The sequence below is a fragment of the Sciurus carolinensis genome, chromosome X, assembly GCF_902686445.1.
Source record: "Sciurus carolinensis chromosome X, mSciCar1.2, whole genome shotgun sequence".
In the NCBI taxonomy this organism is placed as follows: Eukaryota; Metazoa; Chordata; class Mammalia; order Rodentia; family Sciuridae; genus Sciurus; species Sciurus carolinensis.
Window position 1 is genome coordinate 48,015,909 of NC_062232.1, and position 18,197 is coordinate 48,034,105.

General features: G+C 36.7%; 1 protein-coding gene and 1 pseudogene across 3 annotated transcripts in view; one reads left to right on the top strand and one right to left on the bottom strand.

The window, feature by feature from the left end:
• Positions 1–18,197, bottom strand: part of Mtmr8 (myotubularin related protein 8) — an 84,389-nt gene that overhangs the window by 9,003 nt on the left and 57,189 nt on the right. For all 3 annotated transcript variants that reach the window (XM_047536857.1, XM_047536856.1, XM_047536855.1), the window contains exon 13: positions 1,079–1,205. In XM_047536857.1, the coding sequence (XP_047392813.1) occupies positions 1,079–1,205 (127 nt within the window). The remainder of the gene's footprint in view (positions 1–1,078; positions 1,206–18,197) is intronic.
• LOC124972444 (mortality factor 4-like protein 1) lies at positions 2,906–3,689 on the top strand (annotated as a pseudogene).

An 18,197-nucleotide genomic window follows, 5' to 3' on the forward strand; every position in this document is an offset into this window, starting at 1 on the left:
CAAGGATTATCACCACTTTTATTACATATCATTGTGATTTTATGAGTTCCACTAAATTAAAAATGATATTCCTGTACAATAAGGAGGAAGCTCTTATTGGTGTTCATGAACTCATAGATGGGCTTTCAAAGTCTGTTGATTCCTTTTAATTATGCTTAAAATTGTATGTACTTGTATAAAGCATGTACATACCTAATAGTTTCTGAGGAAAATATTTGTCATTTTCTTCATATTTTAAAGAGGTGTATAATCCCAAAGAATCACTATTGTAAAGTATATCAATGTTCTATCCTTGAAAGTGAAAATATCCTTTAGACATAGCATGAGGTAGTATAAGGTAAGATTTGCTAGTAAGATGATGCAGGGTATACCCCAGTTTTCAACTTTATTATATGTGAATTTGAGTGACTTGAGTTCTCTGAATTTCTATTTCTTCTTCTATAAACAGAGGTAATACCTAACAAGTTTCTTTTTTTTATGTTTTTTAGTTGTCAATGGACATTTTTTAATTTATTTATTTATATGTGGTGCCAAGAATTGAACCCAGTGCCTCACACATGCTAGGCAAGTACCCTACCACTGAGCTACAACCCCAGCCCCTAATAAGTTTCCTTAAAGGATATAAGGAAATATGGTATATAAAGTGTCCAACACAGATTTCTTGTCATTCCTTCTTTTTTAAAAAAAATTCTTTTTGGTTGTAGATGGACACAACACCTTTATTTTACTTATTTTATTTTTATGTGGTGCTAAGGATTGAATCCAGTGGCTCACACGTGTGAGGCAAGTGCTCTACCACTGAGCTACAGCCCCAGTTCTTGTCATTTCTTCTTGTTCCACCTAATCATTCAGTCCAAATCCAAAGAGGAAACCAATCCACTTGTTTAACTAGATATTTACCATGCTATGGAAAGGAAAAGCGTTATATTCTCAGCTTTTTAGACACAGGACCCTTAGAAGTCAAAAAACTATAATAAGCCATCCAGGTGGCATTCCACAAGTACCAATTCTACTCCAAGCAGGATAGGCCTACTAAGAAGGGGCAAGAGAATCTCTTTTTTGGGACCATTCTCCTCACCTTTTCTAGTTCATACACATCTGCTTCGAGCATTGCTCTCTGTTTCTTAATTTCCAGGAGGCTTTCTAGCATACTCTGTTTGGGCTGTAGGCCTTTGTCAAAGCGGTTATACATCCCACACCAGAACCTTGAATAGACAAAAAGAAAAAGGAAAAGTGGGTTAGTGGGTTAGTTTAGCTGCAGGAACTAATTATTGACATTTTTATTTTGTCAAGAAAATATTAGCCTAGTACATGGGAAAATCTCTAAAGTAATAATTTTGATGACCTAAAAGACAAGACATACTAATCCCCACTCCTAGCATAGTACTATAAAATCCAGACAGAACTCCAAGTAACAGCTTCTACCTGAGGACAGAAGGAATTTGAGTACATATCTAATACTCCACTTCATCAGGAGCTACCTGAAAGACTGGTTTCTTTCTCACCTGTTTCAGAGAGCTGACTGTGTCCGGCATATGATATCCCACAGACTATATAGAGAACAGAGTGGCAGCTTGAACTCTCATGCATGAACAAAGTAAGCATTTCAACAAAGAGAAAATCCAAGAAAGGGAAAAAAAGAAGTCTTAGAGCTGAATTAAACAAGTCAATACATAGGTTCAAAAACAGAATGGAAGAAGCAAAAGGAAAAAATCAGCAAACTCAACAATATATTATTTGAAATTATCCAGTCAGGAGGAAAAAAAAAGAAAAAGTGAACAAAAAGAGGGAAAACAGCTTGATGGACCTATGGGATATCATTAAGTGAAACAATATATACATTATGGAAGTCTTGGGAGAAGACAGAACACATATTCAAAGAAATAACGGCTTCAAACTCCTCAAATTGGAGATCCTGGAAGCCCACTGAACCCAAATAAGATGAACCCAAAGAAATTCATTAAATTATGTTATATGCATTTGTCAATATGACAAAATGAACCAAAAAATTATATATAACAATAATACACTAATATAAACATTTTAAGAGAAAAATCCACACTAGACACATGGTAATCAAATTGTCAAAAGTCAAAGACAAAGAGAGATTTTGAAAGCGGCAAGAGAAAAAAATGATATGTTGCATGAAAGAGAAACATCCATAAGATGTTTTCAGCAAAACCTAGCAGGTCAGAAGGGAGTGGGATGATATATTGGAAGTGATAAAAGGAAAAAAATGTCAACCAAGAATGATATTGGGAAACTAAAGGACGAATGATCTCGCTGATAAGCGGATGAGGACATATAATGGGGGGTGGGAGGGGTTAGCATTAGGTTTAGGGTTAGGTTTAGGGTTAGGGATAAGGAGAGCGGTAAGAATGAAGGAAAGAAGGACTGTATAGAGGGAAAAGAGGGGTGGGAGGGGTGGAGGGGAAGGGAAAAAAATAAACATCATTGCCCTATGAAAACGTATGATTACACAAATGATATGCCTTGACTCTATGTACAAATAGAGAAACAACATGTATTCCATTTGTATACAATAAAAAAAAAGAATGATATTGGGGGCTGGAACAGCAACTGTGCGGGTTGCTGTGCTGTGAGGTCAGTGGGCACTGGCAAATCAGGCCCAGGATGTAGAGCTGACTGTGCCTGATGGTTTTTCTGACATGAAGTTGGGTGGGGTAGAGAGGAGGGGCAGTAGTTGGGGGTGGTGACAGAAGGAGGAGGCAGCAAATCACTTATAAATGGTGTCCAAGCAGGACTCAAAGCAAGAATTCCAGGAGGGTAAGCGAGTGCTGTGCTTTCACGGGCCTATACTTCATGAAGCAAAGTGTGTTAAGGTTGCCATAAAGGACAAACAAGTGAAATAATACTTTATACGTTGGAACAAAAATTGGAATGAATGGGTTCCAGAGAGCAGAGTACTCAAGTACGTGAATACCAATCTGCAGAAACAGGGAGAACTCCAAAAAGCCAATCAGGAGCAGATAAGAGGGGCTGCTCCAGGAAAGAAGACATCTGGTCTGCAACAGAAAAGTGTTTAAGTGAAAACAACAAAGAACAAACAGAAAACACCTGGAAACAGAGATGGTGGCAGTACCAGTGAGACACCTTGGCCTCCTCTGAAGGAAAGGGCCCAGGTAGATCCTACTGTTGAAAATGAAGAAACATTTATGAACAGAGTTGCAGTTAAAGATTCCTGAAGAACTGAAATCATGGCTTGTTGATGACTGAGACTTAATTACCAGATAAAAACAGCGCTTTTATCTTCCTGCCAAGAAAAAAGTGGATTCTATTCTAGAGGATTATGCAAATTACAAAAACTCTCAAGGAAACACAGATAATAAGGAGTATGCTGTTAATGAAGTTGTGGCAGGAATAAAAGAATACTTCAATGTAATGTTGGGCACTCAACTGCTCTACAAATTTGAGACCACAGTATGCTGAAATCCTTGCAGATCATCCTGATGCACCCATGTCCCAGGTTATGGAGCACAACATCTACTGAGATTATTTGTACAAACTGGAGCAATGTTGGCTGTACACCTCTGGATGAGAAGAGCCTTGCTTTATTATTGAATTATCTTCATGATTTCCTCAAGTACCTAGCAAAGAAATCTGCAACTTTGTTTAGTGCCAATAATTATGACGTGGCTCCTCCTGAATATCATCCGAAAGCAGTGTGAGGAGGCGCTCTTTGCTCACTTGTTTGGATCTCTGTAAATACATTTTTGTTCTTAGTCCTTCTCTTGTACAAATGATGTACTTTGAAGATGTTAGTGTATAACAGAATTGATGTTTGTTTTCTGTTTGAATTTAAAAGAGAAAGTAAAAGGGGTCACTGTTCTTTTTTCCTTTCTTTTTTTAAATTTCATTTCAAAGTTGATACCAGTGTATTCAATAATGGACAACAGAGAGACATGCTGTAGAGTGTTTGCCTAGTTGACACAGCTGCTTTTGAATGCTGGTGGTTCTATTCCTTTGACATTAGTACTTTTATAATATGTGTTAATGCTATATGACAAAATGCTCTGATTCCTAGTGCCAAAGGTTCAATTCAGTGTATATAACTGAACACACTCATCCATTTGTGCTCCTTTTTTTTTTCAAATGGTGCTTAAAGTAAAGAGCCCATCCTTTGCAAGTCATCCATGTTGTTCCTTAGGCATTATTATATCTTTGCTCAACTGTTGAAGAATGGTGGCTTGTTTCATGGTTTTTGTATTTGTGCCTTATGCATGTTTTAACATGATGGACACAATGCATTGTATAGCTACAGTTTTCTGGAAAAGTCAATCTTTTAGGAATTGTTTTTCAAATCTTCAATAAATTTTTTCTTTAAATTTCAACAACAACAAAAAAAGAATGATATTGGAACAAAACTCTTCCAAAACTGAAAAAGAGAAAATGGGCTGGGTGAGATGGCACATGCCTGTAATCCCAGTGACTCAGGAGGCCAAGGCAGGAAAATTACAAGGTTGAGGCCAGCCTGTTCAACTTAGAAAGGCCCTCTTGCAAAATAAAAAATAAAAATAAAAAGAGATGGGAATGTAACTCAGTGGTAGAGTGCCGCTGGGTTCAAACCCCAGAACCAGGAAAAAGCAAAACAAAACAAAACAAAAAAACTATTGAAATAAAAGGACAGAGTGGAAATATCTTTCACAGACAAATAAAAGCTGAGGGAGTTATTACCACAGACTACTTCTATAAGCTGAAGTGAAAAAGCATAAGAAGGCATAAAACTTGGTAAAGATAAATATTTAGACAAATATAGAATACTATATTACCTTAATGTTGGTGAGTAAATTGCATTTAATTCTAGTATGAAGTTAAAAGAATGTCTTAAAAATAAGTGTAAAATATTAATAGACACAATTTACATAAAATTTGGACATCAATAAAATAAGGATGGAAGAAAACTATAGAATGTTGAAGTTAAGTTGTGATCTGCTTAAAATAGATACACAAGATATTTTATGTAAGTTCTATGGTTACCATGAAGAAAAGACCTAAGAGACAATTGCATTTATGTGAGTTTGTCTTTGTGTATTCTATTCTATTCCATTGGTATTCATGCTTGTTTTGGTGCCAACACCATGCTGTTTTTGTTACTATATAACTCTGTAGTATAATTTAAGGTCTGGTATTGTGATGCCTCCTACTTTGCTTTTCTCCCTAAGGATTGCCTTGGCTATTCTGGGCCTCTTATTTTTCCAAATGAATTTAATGATCGCCTTTTGTATTTCTATGAAGAATGTCATTGGAATTTTGGTGGGAATTGCACTGAATCTATAAAGCCTTTAGGTAGTATACTTGACAAGGGTGACAAAAACATACAATGGAGAAAAGATAGCCTCTTCAACAAATGATGCTGGGAAAACTGGAAATCCATATGCAGCAAAATGAAATTAAACCCCTATCTCTCACCCTGCACAAAACTCAACTCAAAGCAGATCAAAGACCTATAAATTAGACCAGAAACACTACCCCTGTTAGAAGAAAATGTGGGCCTAACACTGCAACATACCAGCTCAGCTCAGGGACTGACTTCCTTAACAAGACTCCTAAAGTGCCAAAAAAAAAAAAAAAAAAAATGGAGGTCATCAAATTAAAACCTTCTTGGGGCTAGGGTTGTGGCTCAGTGGTACAGTGCTTACCTGGTATTTCTGAGGCACTGGGTTCAATTCTCAACACCACATATAAATAAATGAATAAAATAAAGGTCTATAAACATCTAAAAAACTTTTTTAAAAAGCTTCTTCACAGCGGAGGAAACAATTCAAGAGCATGAAGAGAGAGCATGCAGAATAGGAGAAAATCTTTGCCATCTGCTTCTCAGATAGGGCATAAAAATCCAGGATATACAAAGAACTCAAAAAATTTAACCAAAGAAACAAATAAACCAATCATAAATGGACAAAGGAACTAAACAGACACTTCTCAAAAGAAGAAATACAGTCAAAAATATAGAAAAAATGTTCTACAATTCTAGCAATTAGAGAAAAGTGAATTAAAACTACACTGAGAGTTCATCTCACTCCAGGCTGAATGGCAATTATCAAGAATACAAGTAACAACAATTATTGGTGAAGATGTGGGAAAAGGGTACATTCATAAATTGGTGGGACTACAAATTGGTACAACCACTCTGGAGAACAGTATGGATATTCTGCAAAAAACTAAGATACAACTATCATTTGACCCAGTTATCCCAGTCCTAGGTATATATCCACAAGGACTTAAAATCAGCATACTACAGTGATGAAGACGCATAAATGTTTATGGAAGCACAATTCACAATAGTTAAGCTATGAAGCCAACCTAGGTGTCCTTCAACAGAAGAATATATAAAGAAAATGTGGGATATATACATAATGGAATATTACTCAGCCATAAAGAAGAATGACTTTATGGCATTTGCCAGCAAATGGATGGATCTGGAGACTACCATGCTAAGTGAAATAAGCCAATCCCAAAAAACAAAGGTAAAATGTTTCCTCTGATATGTAGAAGCTAATACTCAATAAATGTGGAAAGAATAGAAGTTCAGTGGAGTAGACAAAGGGGAGTGAAGGGGGAATAGGAAAAGGAAAGACAGTGAAATGAATCTAGCACCAAACTCAAATTTTCTGACTGCTTTAAATAGCCTAAATAAGCATTTCATTAGCCATTTCAAGTCTGATTGCCTTGCATACCCTGCAAAACTGTACCAAACATCATCTAATCATAGATGAGATAAACTCTGTGGTAATAAAGACCCCATGTTGTGATAGACCTTTAGAATTCAGACCCACAAACTCTTTTTTTAACTTTTATTTTTTCATTAAATTTTTTGACAGTGATAAGTGTTTTTTAAAAGAATCTTTTCATATATGCATATACGATAATAATGTCTGTCTCAGTCTACTATCCTTCCCATCCCCACCCACCACATCCCTCCCCTCACTCCCCTCTGTACAATCCAAAGCTCCTTCATACTTCTGTACTCACTCCCCACTATGAATTGGCAACTAGTTATCAGAGAAAACAGTCAGCATTTGGTTTTTTGGGATTGGTTTATTTCACTTAGCATGATATTCTCCAGTTCCATTCATTTACCTGCAAATGCCATAATTTCATTCTTCTTTAAGGCTAAGTAATATTCCACTGTGTATATGTACCACTTTTTGTTTATCCCCTTATCTGTTGAAGGGCATCGAGGTTGGTTCCATAGTTTCACTATTGTGAACTGAACTGCTATAAACATTGATGTGGCTGTGTCACTATAGTATGCTGATTTTAAGTATTTTGGATATAAACCAAGGAGTGTGATAGCTGGGTCAAATGGTGGGTCCATTCCAAGTTTTCTGAGGAATCTCCATACTGCTTTCCAAAGTGGTTGCACCAATCTATAGTCCCACCAATGATGTATGAGTTTACCTTTTCCCCCACAACCTCACCAATACTTATTATTGCTTGTATTCTTAATAATTGCCATTCTGACTGGAGCCATGTGAAATTTTAGGGCAGTTTTGCATGATTTGCATTTCTCTAATTGCAAGAGATGATGATCATTTTTTCATATGTTGATCAATTGTATTTCTTCTTCTGTGAAGTGTCTGTCCAGTTCCTCAGTCCATTTATTGATTGGGTTATTTGCTTTTTGGTGTTTATTTTTTGAGTTCTTTATATATCTTGGAGATTAGTGCTCTCTCTGAGGTGCATGTGGTAAAGAGTTTCTCCCACTCTGTAGGCTCTCTCTTCACATTATTGATTTATGTTCTTTGCTGAGAAGAAGCTTTTTAGTTTAAATCCATCCCATTTATTGATTCTTAATTTTACTTCTTGTGCTTTAGGAGTCTTGCTAAGGAAGTTAGGTCCTAGGCCGACATGATGAAGATTTGGGCCTACTTTACCATGCTGCCTAGGAAGCTAGACAAGTAAGACCCTGTTCTTTGAAGGAGTTTCCTTGTCCTCTTTTTCTGAGTGTTGGTCTCTGCATCTCTGCACCCATATAAACCTGTCACAATGTTGCCTCTGCCCCAGACACACACACAAAAAGCTAATTGTAAGTGTTACTGCAGTCTTGAGGTGGTATCTTTTCCCTGATCAGCCCTGAGATCCCTTGAACTCATTGTAATTGTTATTAAGGTGGGAGTTTTGGTGATGAACAGGAGATCAAATGGGGTCCATCAAGTTAGTAGAATGATCAATTGGCAAAACAGCTCCAGAAAGCCTTAAGTGTTTGTTACTCACATTCAGAACACCCCTACATTAAGTTTGGCATAATATCATGCTGTGCTAAATTGTACTCTATAACACTTTGTGGCTTCCCCACTGTTCCTCATGAGCATAGATAAGTGGTAATGCCAGTATTTGAGTGAACTCATGCTATTGGAGCTGACTTTTGGGTTTTGAGGCACCCAGTTGCTTAGTTGCTTAGGGAAGATCGACTAACGCACCTGGATCCCCCACTAGTCAGTATTGGATACTTTAAAGTCTGGGGGTCTGAATAGGGAAAGTGGAACAGTGTATACCTCTGAATCATGAATGTACTACCACATGTCCCATAACAGGTTATAGCAGGAGAGTTCCCTGTGGCCAGGCTGATAATTTGGGTTCCTCAGCAAACAAGTCAATAATGTAGAGATGTCAGGCTAGGGCTATTCTCCCAAGCACAGCTGCAAGCAGCTAGCAAGCCTCTGCTATCAAGACACCAAATGATGCTGTTGAAGATATTGTTAATTCTAGTCCTTCAATGAAAGAATGTTGAGATCCTCACTCTTTGGCTCAGTAGGCTAAAGCATTACTTGAAATGATTAAAGGCTAGTTTGTATCTCTGGCCCTTCCTAGGATCCAAAGGAAGTGGCTATCCTACATAAAAGGCACTCCAAGGGATGGAGTTGTAGCTCAGTGGTAGAACACTTGCCTAGTATGCGTGAGGCACTGGGTTCAATTCTCAGCACCACATATAAGTAAAAAAAAAAAGGTCCATTGACAACTAAAAAATATTAAACAAAAAGAGGCACTCCAAACCTTGAGGAACATGTTGGGCCTTATAGGTGGTTGCTTTCCACCAGGACATGCTCAGAGAAGAGATAGGAACTCAAATTTCTGTGGGAGATGAGTAAAAGGGGAAGACCCTGGTGAAGAGGACTGGTGTCCTCTAAAGAAATAAGCAGCATAGTTCCAGGCATGGTAGCTCATGTCTGTAATTTCAGTTACTGGATAGGTTGAGGCAGGAGGATCACAAGTTCAAGGCCAACCTTGGCAACTTACAGAGACCCTGTCTCAAAATAAAAAGGCCTGGCATGAAGCTCAGTGGTAAAGCACCCCTGGGTTCAATGTCCACTACAAAAAAAGTAGATGGGCTAGGGATATAGCTCAGTTTGTGGAGTGCTTGCCTCACATGCACAAGGCCCTGGGTTCAATCCCCAGCAACAACAACAAAAAAGTAGAAGAATGAAAAAAGCAGCATGGTATTACCATGATGACTAGGATAATTTACCCTCTGTTTTGCCAGTAACCATTAGGGGAAACCATTGGAAGAGAAAACATATCTTTGTTCTTCTGCTAAAGTCCAGTTTGAATTCACACTTCAATGTTCATGTGTAGAAAACTTAATTCCCAATGTAACTGTTTGGGAGGTGGGTCTAATAAGAGGTACAGAGTCCTCGTGAATGGATTAATGTCATTATCTTGAGAGTGGGTTAGTTAGCAAGTGAGTTTATTATAAAACTGAATTTCATTCCATCTTGCTGTCACTCTCATCTTTTCTTACTCTTCTGACATGGGATGGATGTAGCATAAAAGCCATCATCAGATGCTAGCACCATACTCTTGGATTTCCTGGTCTCTAAAACTGAGCCAAATAAATTTGTTTATTTATAAATTACCCAGTGTGTGGTATATTGCTATGGCAGTGCGAGATGGACTAAGAGAAGAGCTAGCCCAGGAACCAAATAAAAAAGGGGATGCCCAACTACATAGAATGAATCTGGCAGAGAGTAAACTCCACCTCACAGTGAAATTACACAATTGTACAAAGATGGAAAAAGTGGTGTCACTGCTAAAGGATCCTATATAGTAAGTGTGGGAAGTAGAGATGACCCTCAAAGGAGGATTTGGACCTCGATCCACATATACCTTGCTGATGTGGATTTTTATGGCATGGAGTGCTGCCCTTCCTATATTAGGTCTCTTAAAGGCCTGGGCAATGCAAAATGTTAGGTGAAACCAAAGATCTCCTTCATCAGCTGGAGATGCTGAAAGTGGTTTATTAGGCAACAGACAGCATGAAGCATAATAACTTGGCAAGACCAGAGGATACTGAACTCAGGCAGGTTCCTGTTAAGTATAAATCCTCTTCTTAGGCAATAATGGTTAGTGCTAAAACAATTTAAGAGGTCAGAGCTGCCCTGGATCTGAAAGGGACTCATGAAAGCCAAACTCAAGTATTGTCTTTTAATTTTACAACTACCACTCTATTTGGCCTAAAATGAACTTACTATCAATAGTGATTGCACCCCCTGTAGGTCAAGCAAACCTTTGGATCCTTAGAGACAAGGAGTGCCCAAACTGGATGACATGTGGTAAATTGTTGAAGCAATGACAATACTTACTAGGACTAGATTACAATCTGAAGCAGGGATTAGACAGTCCTGCCTTTGCAGTTTGTCTTTGGTCTCTTCTAGTGGCAAGGACCTGATCCCATGTAGGGATGTGGCAGTTGCAGAAACTGGCCACTTGTAGCAATCACCCTTAACTGTGGTTTGATTCCAAAACCTGAATGCTTGCTGACTCTGTTGGACATGGATGCCCAAATTTCCTAATCCCACAAATCACTCCTGTTCTAAAGGATCCCTCTCACTTCATCTTTTACCTTGTCTAAGAGATGATTAGCTTTGGATTAAAGAAACGATTACTTAGTTAACTATTAACATTGCCTGAGTTCTATATAAAGAAGGTATGATCCTGGTTGTACTCCCTAAAACTATATGCTTTCCCATTATTTGAAGGGACTTCTTGGAAAAAATCTAAGGCTTTTATACTGTTGGTGGTTGTTGCCTATTGGGAACCAGTTCTTTCCTTATTGCTGCTGCAGGTGGTAAATACAATACAATACAAGGCAAGGCACTGATTATTCTAACTGACACTTTGATATTATTCTAATTGACCTTCTGATACACTGGGCACTTATTCCTCTGTCTCACCTTTCAATCCCCTTGTATGGCCTGGTGCTTAAAGTCACTAAGTGAAGATTACCTATTACATCATAGAGAGCTAAATAAAGAGGTGCCCTTTATTAGAGCACCTCTGCCAGATATCAGCACTTTAATGAATGATATTTTAAACAACAGAGGCACATGGTTTGGAGTTGTAGATTTGTCTTACATGTTCTATACAGTAAACATTTTGTAGGAGAGTCAAACCATGATTTTCCTTTCCCTTTGAGATTCAACAGTACACTTTTTTACAGATGACTATGGGAAACTTCAATAGACATCTATTTAAAAATTGAAATCATTTTAAAATGCTTTCTCTATTCATAACAGAATCAACTAGAAATCAGTAACAAATATAACAGGAAAATAAAAGCACATAGAAACTAAAGAGTATACTTCCATATATTCTTGCAGATGTGACTTAGATGCCCGCCACACATTCCCACCAGAAATTCATCATTGACATTATACTGATGAGATCCTCCTTACTGTCTGTACTTGTTTGTAGTATTCCTTTGTTATTATTTTGATGTCTGCCAGGTACATAGTGCTAATCCCTGGTTCATTCCACACATAGATAGTAACCTGTGTTTTCTCTTTTCTGTCACTCTTTTTGCTCTTCATTATTTATATCCTCCTTATTTATAATTTTTCTCTTCTTTTTCTGGGGCATTGATGTGCTATCTTAAGAATAGTTGACATTTCAAATGTAAGCATTTAGTACAATACATTTCCCTTTCAGCACTGATTTAACTGTGTCTTACAAACTTTGGTATGTTGTATTTTCATTTATTTCAATTAATTTCCCCTTAAGACTTTATTATATACATGGATTATTTAAAGTATGCTATTTAGTTTCTATGTGTTTATAGATTTTCCCATTATACTTCTATTATTGACTTCTAGTTTGATTCTATAGTGATTAGAGAAAGCATTTCATATCATTTCATTGTTTTTAAAAGTTCATTGAGCATTTATTAAGGACATCATCTATCTTGGTATTATGTTCCATGACTACTTGAAAAAAATATGTACTCTTGTTGTTGAGTAGACCGGTATACACATGAGGAATAGATCCTACTGAATGATTATGTTGTTAATTTCTTCACTATTATTGCTGATTTTCTTTGTAAATATTCTATTGATTGTTGAGAGAGGAATGCTGGTATCTCTGACTCTGTAGCTCTCTTTGTAACTTCTTTAAGTACTGTCATTGTATGCTTCACATATTTTATATCTCTGCTGCTTGGATCATAAACATTTAAGATTGATATTTATTCTTCTTGACCTTTTTATCACTATGTAATGTCTCTATGTAATTTTTTTGAAGTCTGATATTAATATGGCCATTCCTGATTTCATTTACATTTTCATGATATATCTCTACATCTTACTTTCAACCTACCTTCATTATATTTGAAGCAAGTTTCTTACAGACATCATATTGTGGTAATTTTATCCACTCTTCTAATCTTTATCTTTTAATTCATATATATGGATAATTTTAATTTAATATAATTGATATTAGAACTTAATTATTCCATATTATTATTTTCTCTATTCATTCTCTTTTCTGTTTTCTTTCCCTGCCTTCATATAGGTTGCCGGAATATATATTTTTAAATTTTGTTTTCATTAAAATGTTTTTTAATTTAATTCAGATTTTTTAGTGGTTTCTGTAGGCAGTATACTGTATGTATATATACACTGTGTGTGTGTATATGAGTGGTTTATAGAGTATACTGGCATTGAATTTTACAAGTTTGAGTGAAGTATATAAACCATTCTCTTTGCATCCCTTTCTTCTACTCTATTTAAAATTGTTTTAAATATTTTATCCATATACATGTATAGCCATATCAATTGATGTTTTATTTTTTATTCTAATGTGAAATAATTTAGAAAACTCAAGAGAAGAAAGTCTATTGTACTTAAACATTTTTATTCTTTCCATTGTTCCTTCTTCCTTTCTGATGTTTCAAAATTCCTTGTTTTATCTTTTCCTTTCTCAATAGAGAAATTCCTTCGGCCTTTCTTTTAGGGTAGGTCTGCTAACAATACATTCTTAGTTAAATTCATCTGAAAAGGTATTCATCTTTCTTTTAATCCTGAAGGACATTTTCACCAGTTAAAAAATCTTCATTGATAATTCTTTTTGTTCAGTGTTTAAAAATGAGAACTTCCTTGTAGCTTCCCTGATTTCTGGTGAGAAATCTGTTGTCATTTGAACAGTTTTCCCCTTTAAGGTATAATTTCTCTGTTGTCGTTTTCAAGAATGTTTTTGTTGTTTTCATAAGTTTAACTGTGATATTTCTTGGTGTGAATTTGTTTGGGGTTTATCTTATTTGGTGTTCACTCAGCTTCTTGAATCTAAAGGTTTATGTCTTTTACCATATTTGGAATATTTTTAGCCATTACACTTGACCTCCATATCCATAGGTTCTGCATCTGTAGATCCAACCATTTGCTGAACAAAAATGTAGTTAGACCAGGATTAGTAGCACATACCCATAATCCCAGCAGCTTGAAAGGCTGAGGCAGGAGGATTACAAGTCTAAAGTCAGTCTTAGCAAATTAGTGAGACCCTGTCTCAAAATAAAAAGGGCTGGGGATGTGTGGCTCAGTGGTTGAGGGTCCCTGGGTTTAATCCCCACTACCAAAAACAAAAGTAGTTAGGCCTGTGATGGCTGTACTGGTACTAAACATGTACAGACTTTCTATTATTCTAAAAACTACTGTGTAACAACTACTTACATAGCATTTACATTGCATTGGGTATAATAAGATAATTTAAATTATTCAGAAGACTGTGCACAGGTTATATGCAAATTCTATTCCATCTTGAGCATTCATGGATTTTGGTTTCCACAGGTATTCCTGGAATCAATTCCCATTGGATTACAAGAGACAACTGTATTTCTTTGAGTACGCCCTCAGCACCTCCATCTTTGCCCACTCCTTCCAAGTTTCCAATGATACCAGGGTTAGTTTGTTTCTTATTGTCCCACAGGTTCCTGAGGTTCTGGGTTTTTTTATTTTTTTCAGTTAGCTTTCTCTTATACTTTTTATTTCTCTTACTCCTATTTTTTCTTAAGTTCAAATTCTTTCATTTCTCCCTTCCATTCTGCTGTTGAGCCTATTCATTCAGTGTTTTCATTGCCATTACTGTATTACTCCGTTGTACAGTTTCTATTTGGTTCTTTCATATTTTAGTGTTTTCTTTCTTTTTTTGGTAGTATTGGGGATTAAGCTGTGGGCCTCACACATGCAGGTCAGTACTCTACCACTGATCTATACATCCAGTCCTTTAAAAAAATTTTTTTGGAGCGAGAGTCTCACACCAAGTTGCCCAGGCTGGCCTCAAACTTAAAATACTCCTGCCTTAATCCCCTAAGTAGCTGGGATGATAGTCATGTGCTACCATGCCAGGTTGTCTTCAGTTTCTTTGCTGAGACTTTTAAAAATTTATTTCAAGAAAATTTTAAATTGCTTCTCAAGGAATCTTGATGATAGCCATTTAAAATCTTTGTCAGATAATTCTAACATTCGTTGTCATCTTGTATTGGTATGTACTTACTATCTTTTCTTCATTCAAGTTAATATTTTCCCACTTTTGTTCTGATGACTGAGTTTCACATCAAATAGACATTTTGGGAATGTTGTTAAGAATCTGGATTTTATTTAGATTTTCTGTTTTATCAGGTTTGCTTACTATGGCCCTCTTCTGACTTGGGGCAATAAAGTAGAAAGTGCCTCCTCATTATAGGTCAGGAGGGAGTATAAGTTGAGGCTCTTCACTCAGCCGATATTGACACTTGAGTTGGGAAGGGTGTCCATAGTCCTACTGAGTGTAATCAAGATGGCAGGCTTCCCACTAGATATATGCTGATAAAAATCATAGGATGGACAGATATGCCTCATTACTTTTCACCATGATACCTCCAATGATACCACAGGGCATTGACTCATTAATGCTGGGTGGTGGTGGAACTTCTGATGCTCCATAGGCTTCTTCTGATACTATCCACTCCTGCTGAGTGGAGGTGGAAGTCCAGGCTCTCCACATGGTCTCACTAACACCACAGGGAGGGAAGTATATGCTCGGGATGAAAATCCCAGATCCCCATTTGGCCTTCTCTAACACCACCAGTGGGGAGGCACAGGGATATTTAGGTGTTTATTCCAGCTTGATGAGGGCAGAAATCTGGATTTCTGACTTGACCTTTGTGAATTGGTTGGGGTGCCAGTTTTTTTGTTTGTTGTTTTGTTTTTGTTTTTTCCTGTAGGATATGACAAGAAGAGTGCTATTATTGTCTAAGGATTTCTGTTTTGCTAGGCTGTCTCTTTCCTGGTTCTTTGGCTAGACAGAACAGGATTCTTTGTGGTTTCTTTATGCCCTTGGCATTTCTGTCCTGCCACCTTCTTTAGCTTCAAATCTGGGATATATGAGGCAATAAAAAAAAAAAAACCACAGACCTTGCCATCATATTGTTTCTTCATTCCTGGGAATCCTACTCAATTTACCTCCTTCTCTGCATCTTTTATTGTGGTTTAATGTTGATTTTATGATATACAGGGGTAGTTTGCTTAGTGGGAGGTGTACGGGAAATATGTCTACTCCACTTTTGGCTTGATTTAGTTTTAATTTCTTAAAGGAATGAAGGAAAATTTCTGGCATTGCATTTGTCAACAAATGTAAACAAATCAATTTACTAAGAAATCCCCACTTGGAACACCCAAACCTAGTAATAATAATGGTGATGACAAAAATATCTATCATTGATAACACTGATGAAAGTCGTGAAGAACTTTAAAACTCTATCCTTCCATTAAAACAATGATTAAGCAAGCAACAAATATAAGAATCAAATTTTAAAACTCTGGAATCTAATAAAAATTTAAAATAATCAGGGGAATGCATAATGAAAGAAGAAACAACAAAATTATGGTAGGAGATTATTATAACATTTTGATTTATCCCCCACCATTCCCTACTCAAGCTTAGTGGTAAACTTGGGAATAGTGGGCCACTTTGCTTAGGTAAATTGCTGCTTCCAGATGGGCAGTATCAACCTTAATCTCAAGAAATGTGATTATATATTTTCAATTGTCTTGTGGCCTCAAGGATGGGCTTAGGGCCTTGTTTTTGTTTTGCCCACCCTGGAACTGTCTTAGAATTAGCATAGTACCCTGTATGATATTTATTGAAAGTATACTAGCCATAGCCACCTGATGGAAGGGATGGTAGATGGGACAATAAACAGAGAATAAAAAGCCTGAAAAGGAAGTGACTGGGGAAAGAGATAGATAGGAGAATAAGGGCTTTGAAAAGCTCTAGCATATATCAGAGAACATAGGAGCCCAGGCACTTGCCCAGGGTTGGACACATTCTCAATAATATTTGAGAAGACACTAATTGTTCACCTTTGACTGATTTTTAGACTCTATACAAGCAGAACATGAGGCCGAAGGCAGAATTATGAATGGTGTGGCTAAGCACTGAAGGTGGGTCTATGAGTTTTAGTCAATCTGCAAAAACTGCAAAATATTTTTGGGAGACATAAATGGAAATAGCTGTCAAATTACTAGCTGACCAGTAATCTAGTGCAAAAGAGAATTCAGTAAACACATAGGATAAAGGATACGTTCATTACAAAATGATTTATAAAAACTATTAAACCAAAAATCACACCCACAGCACTCCATAAAAACTCTCCATAAAAAACTCTCCATAAACAATACCATGCTAAGTGAGATAAGCCAATCTCAAAAAATCAAAGGACGAATGATCTCACTGATAAGCGGATGATGACACATAATGGGGGGTGGGAGGGGGGCAAGAATGGAGGAAGGAGGGACTGTACAGAGGGAAAAGAGGGGTGGGAGGGGTGGGGGGGAAGGAAAGAATAACAGAATGAATCAAACATCATTACCCTATGTAAATGTATGATTCTGCAAATGGTATGCTGTTACTTCATGTACAAACAGAAACAACATGTATCCCATTTGTTTACAATAAAATAAATTAAAAAAAAACTCTCCATAAAACAAACACTATGAAGAGGTGAGAATCTGATTTCCAGGATTACCACATTATAATATTCAATTGACCTAGTGTTTGATAAAGGTGTAAGAGTCACTAGAAAGAAACAAAAGTATTGCCCAGTCATAGGAAAACAACAAATTAGTATAAACTGTTCATGATAATGGTTTTACTAGACAAACAATTTAAATTAACTATTTAAATATACTCAAACAACTGAAGAAAACCATGGAAAAATAACTAAAGGAAGCCAGGAAAATGACATCTCACTGCATTGGTAGTATGATTAAAGAGACAGAAATTATAAAGAGGAACCAAATATAAATTCTGGAGAGGGAAAGTACAATGATTAAAATAAATTCACTACAGAATTTCAATAACAGATTTGAGCAGGTAGAAGAAAACAATAATGAACTTGAGATGATCCAGTCTGTGGGGCAGAAAGAAAAAGAGGGATGAAAAGGCCCCCAAGGGACCTCTAGGAAATGAACAAGCATACCAACAGATACATAATAGGAAACCTAGAAGTGTAGGAGAGATAGAAAAGGACAGAAAGAATATCTTAAGTCATACTGACTGAAAATATTCCCAACTTGATGGAAGATAAATTTGCACTTCTAAAATGTTTGTTTACTTCCAAGTAGGATAAATTCAGAGATCTGCAGCAATTAATATAATCAAACAGCTGAAAAAGCCTGAAGCTGGGCACGGTGGCACACACCTGTAATCCCAGCAGCTCAGGAGGCTGAGGAGGGAGAATAATTGAGTTCAAAGCCAGTCTCAGCAAAAGCGAGGCACTAAACTCAGTGAAACCCTGTTTCTAAATAAAATACAAATAGGGCTGGGGATGTGGTTCAGTAGTCAAATACCCCTGAGTTCAATCCCTGGTACCAAAAATTTTAAAAAGCCAGATAATCTTGAAAGCACAAGAAAGAAGTGATTCATCA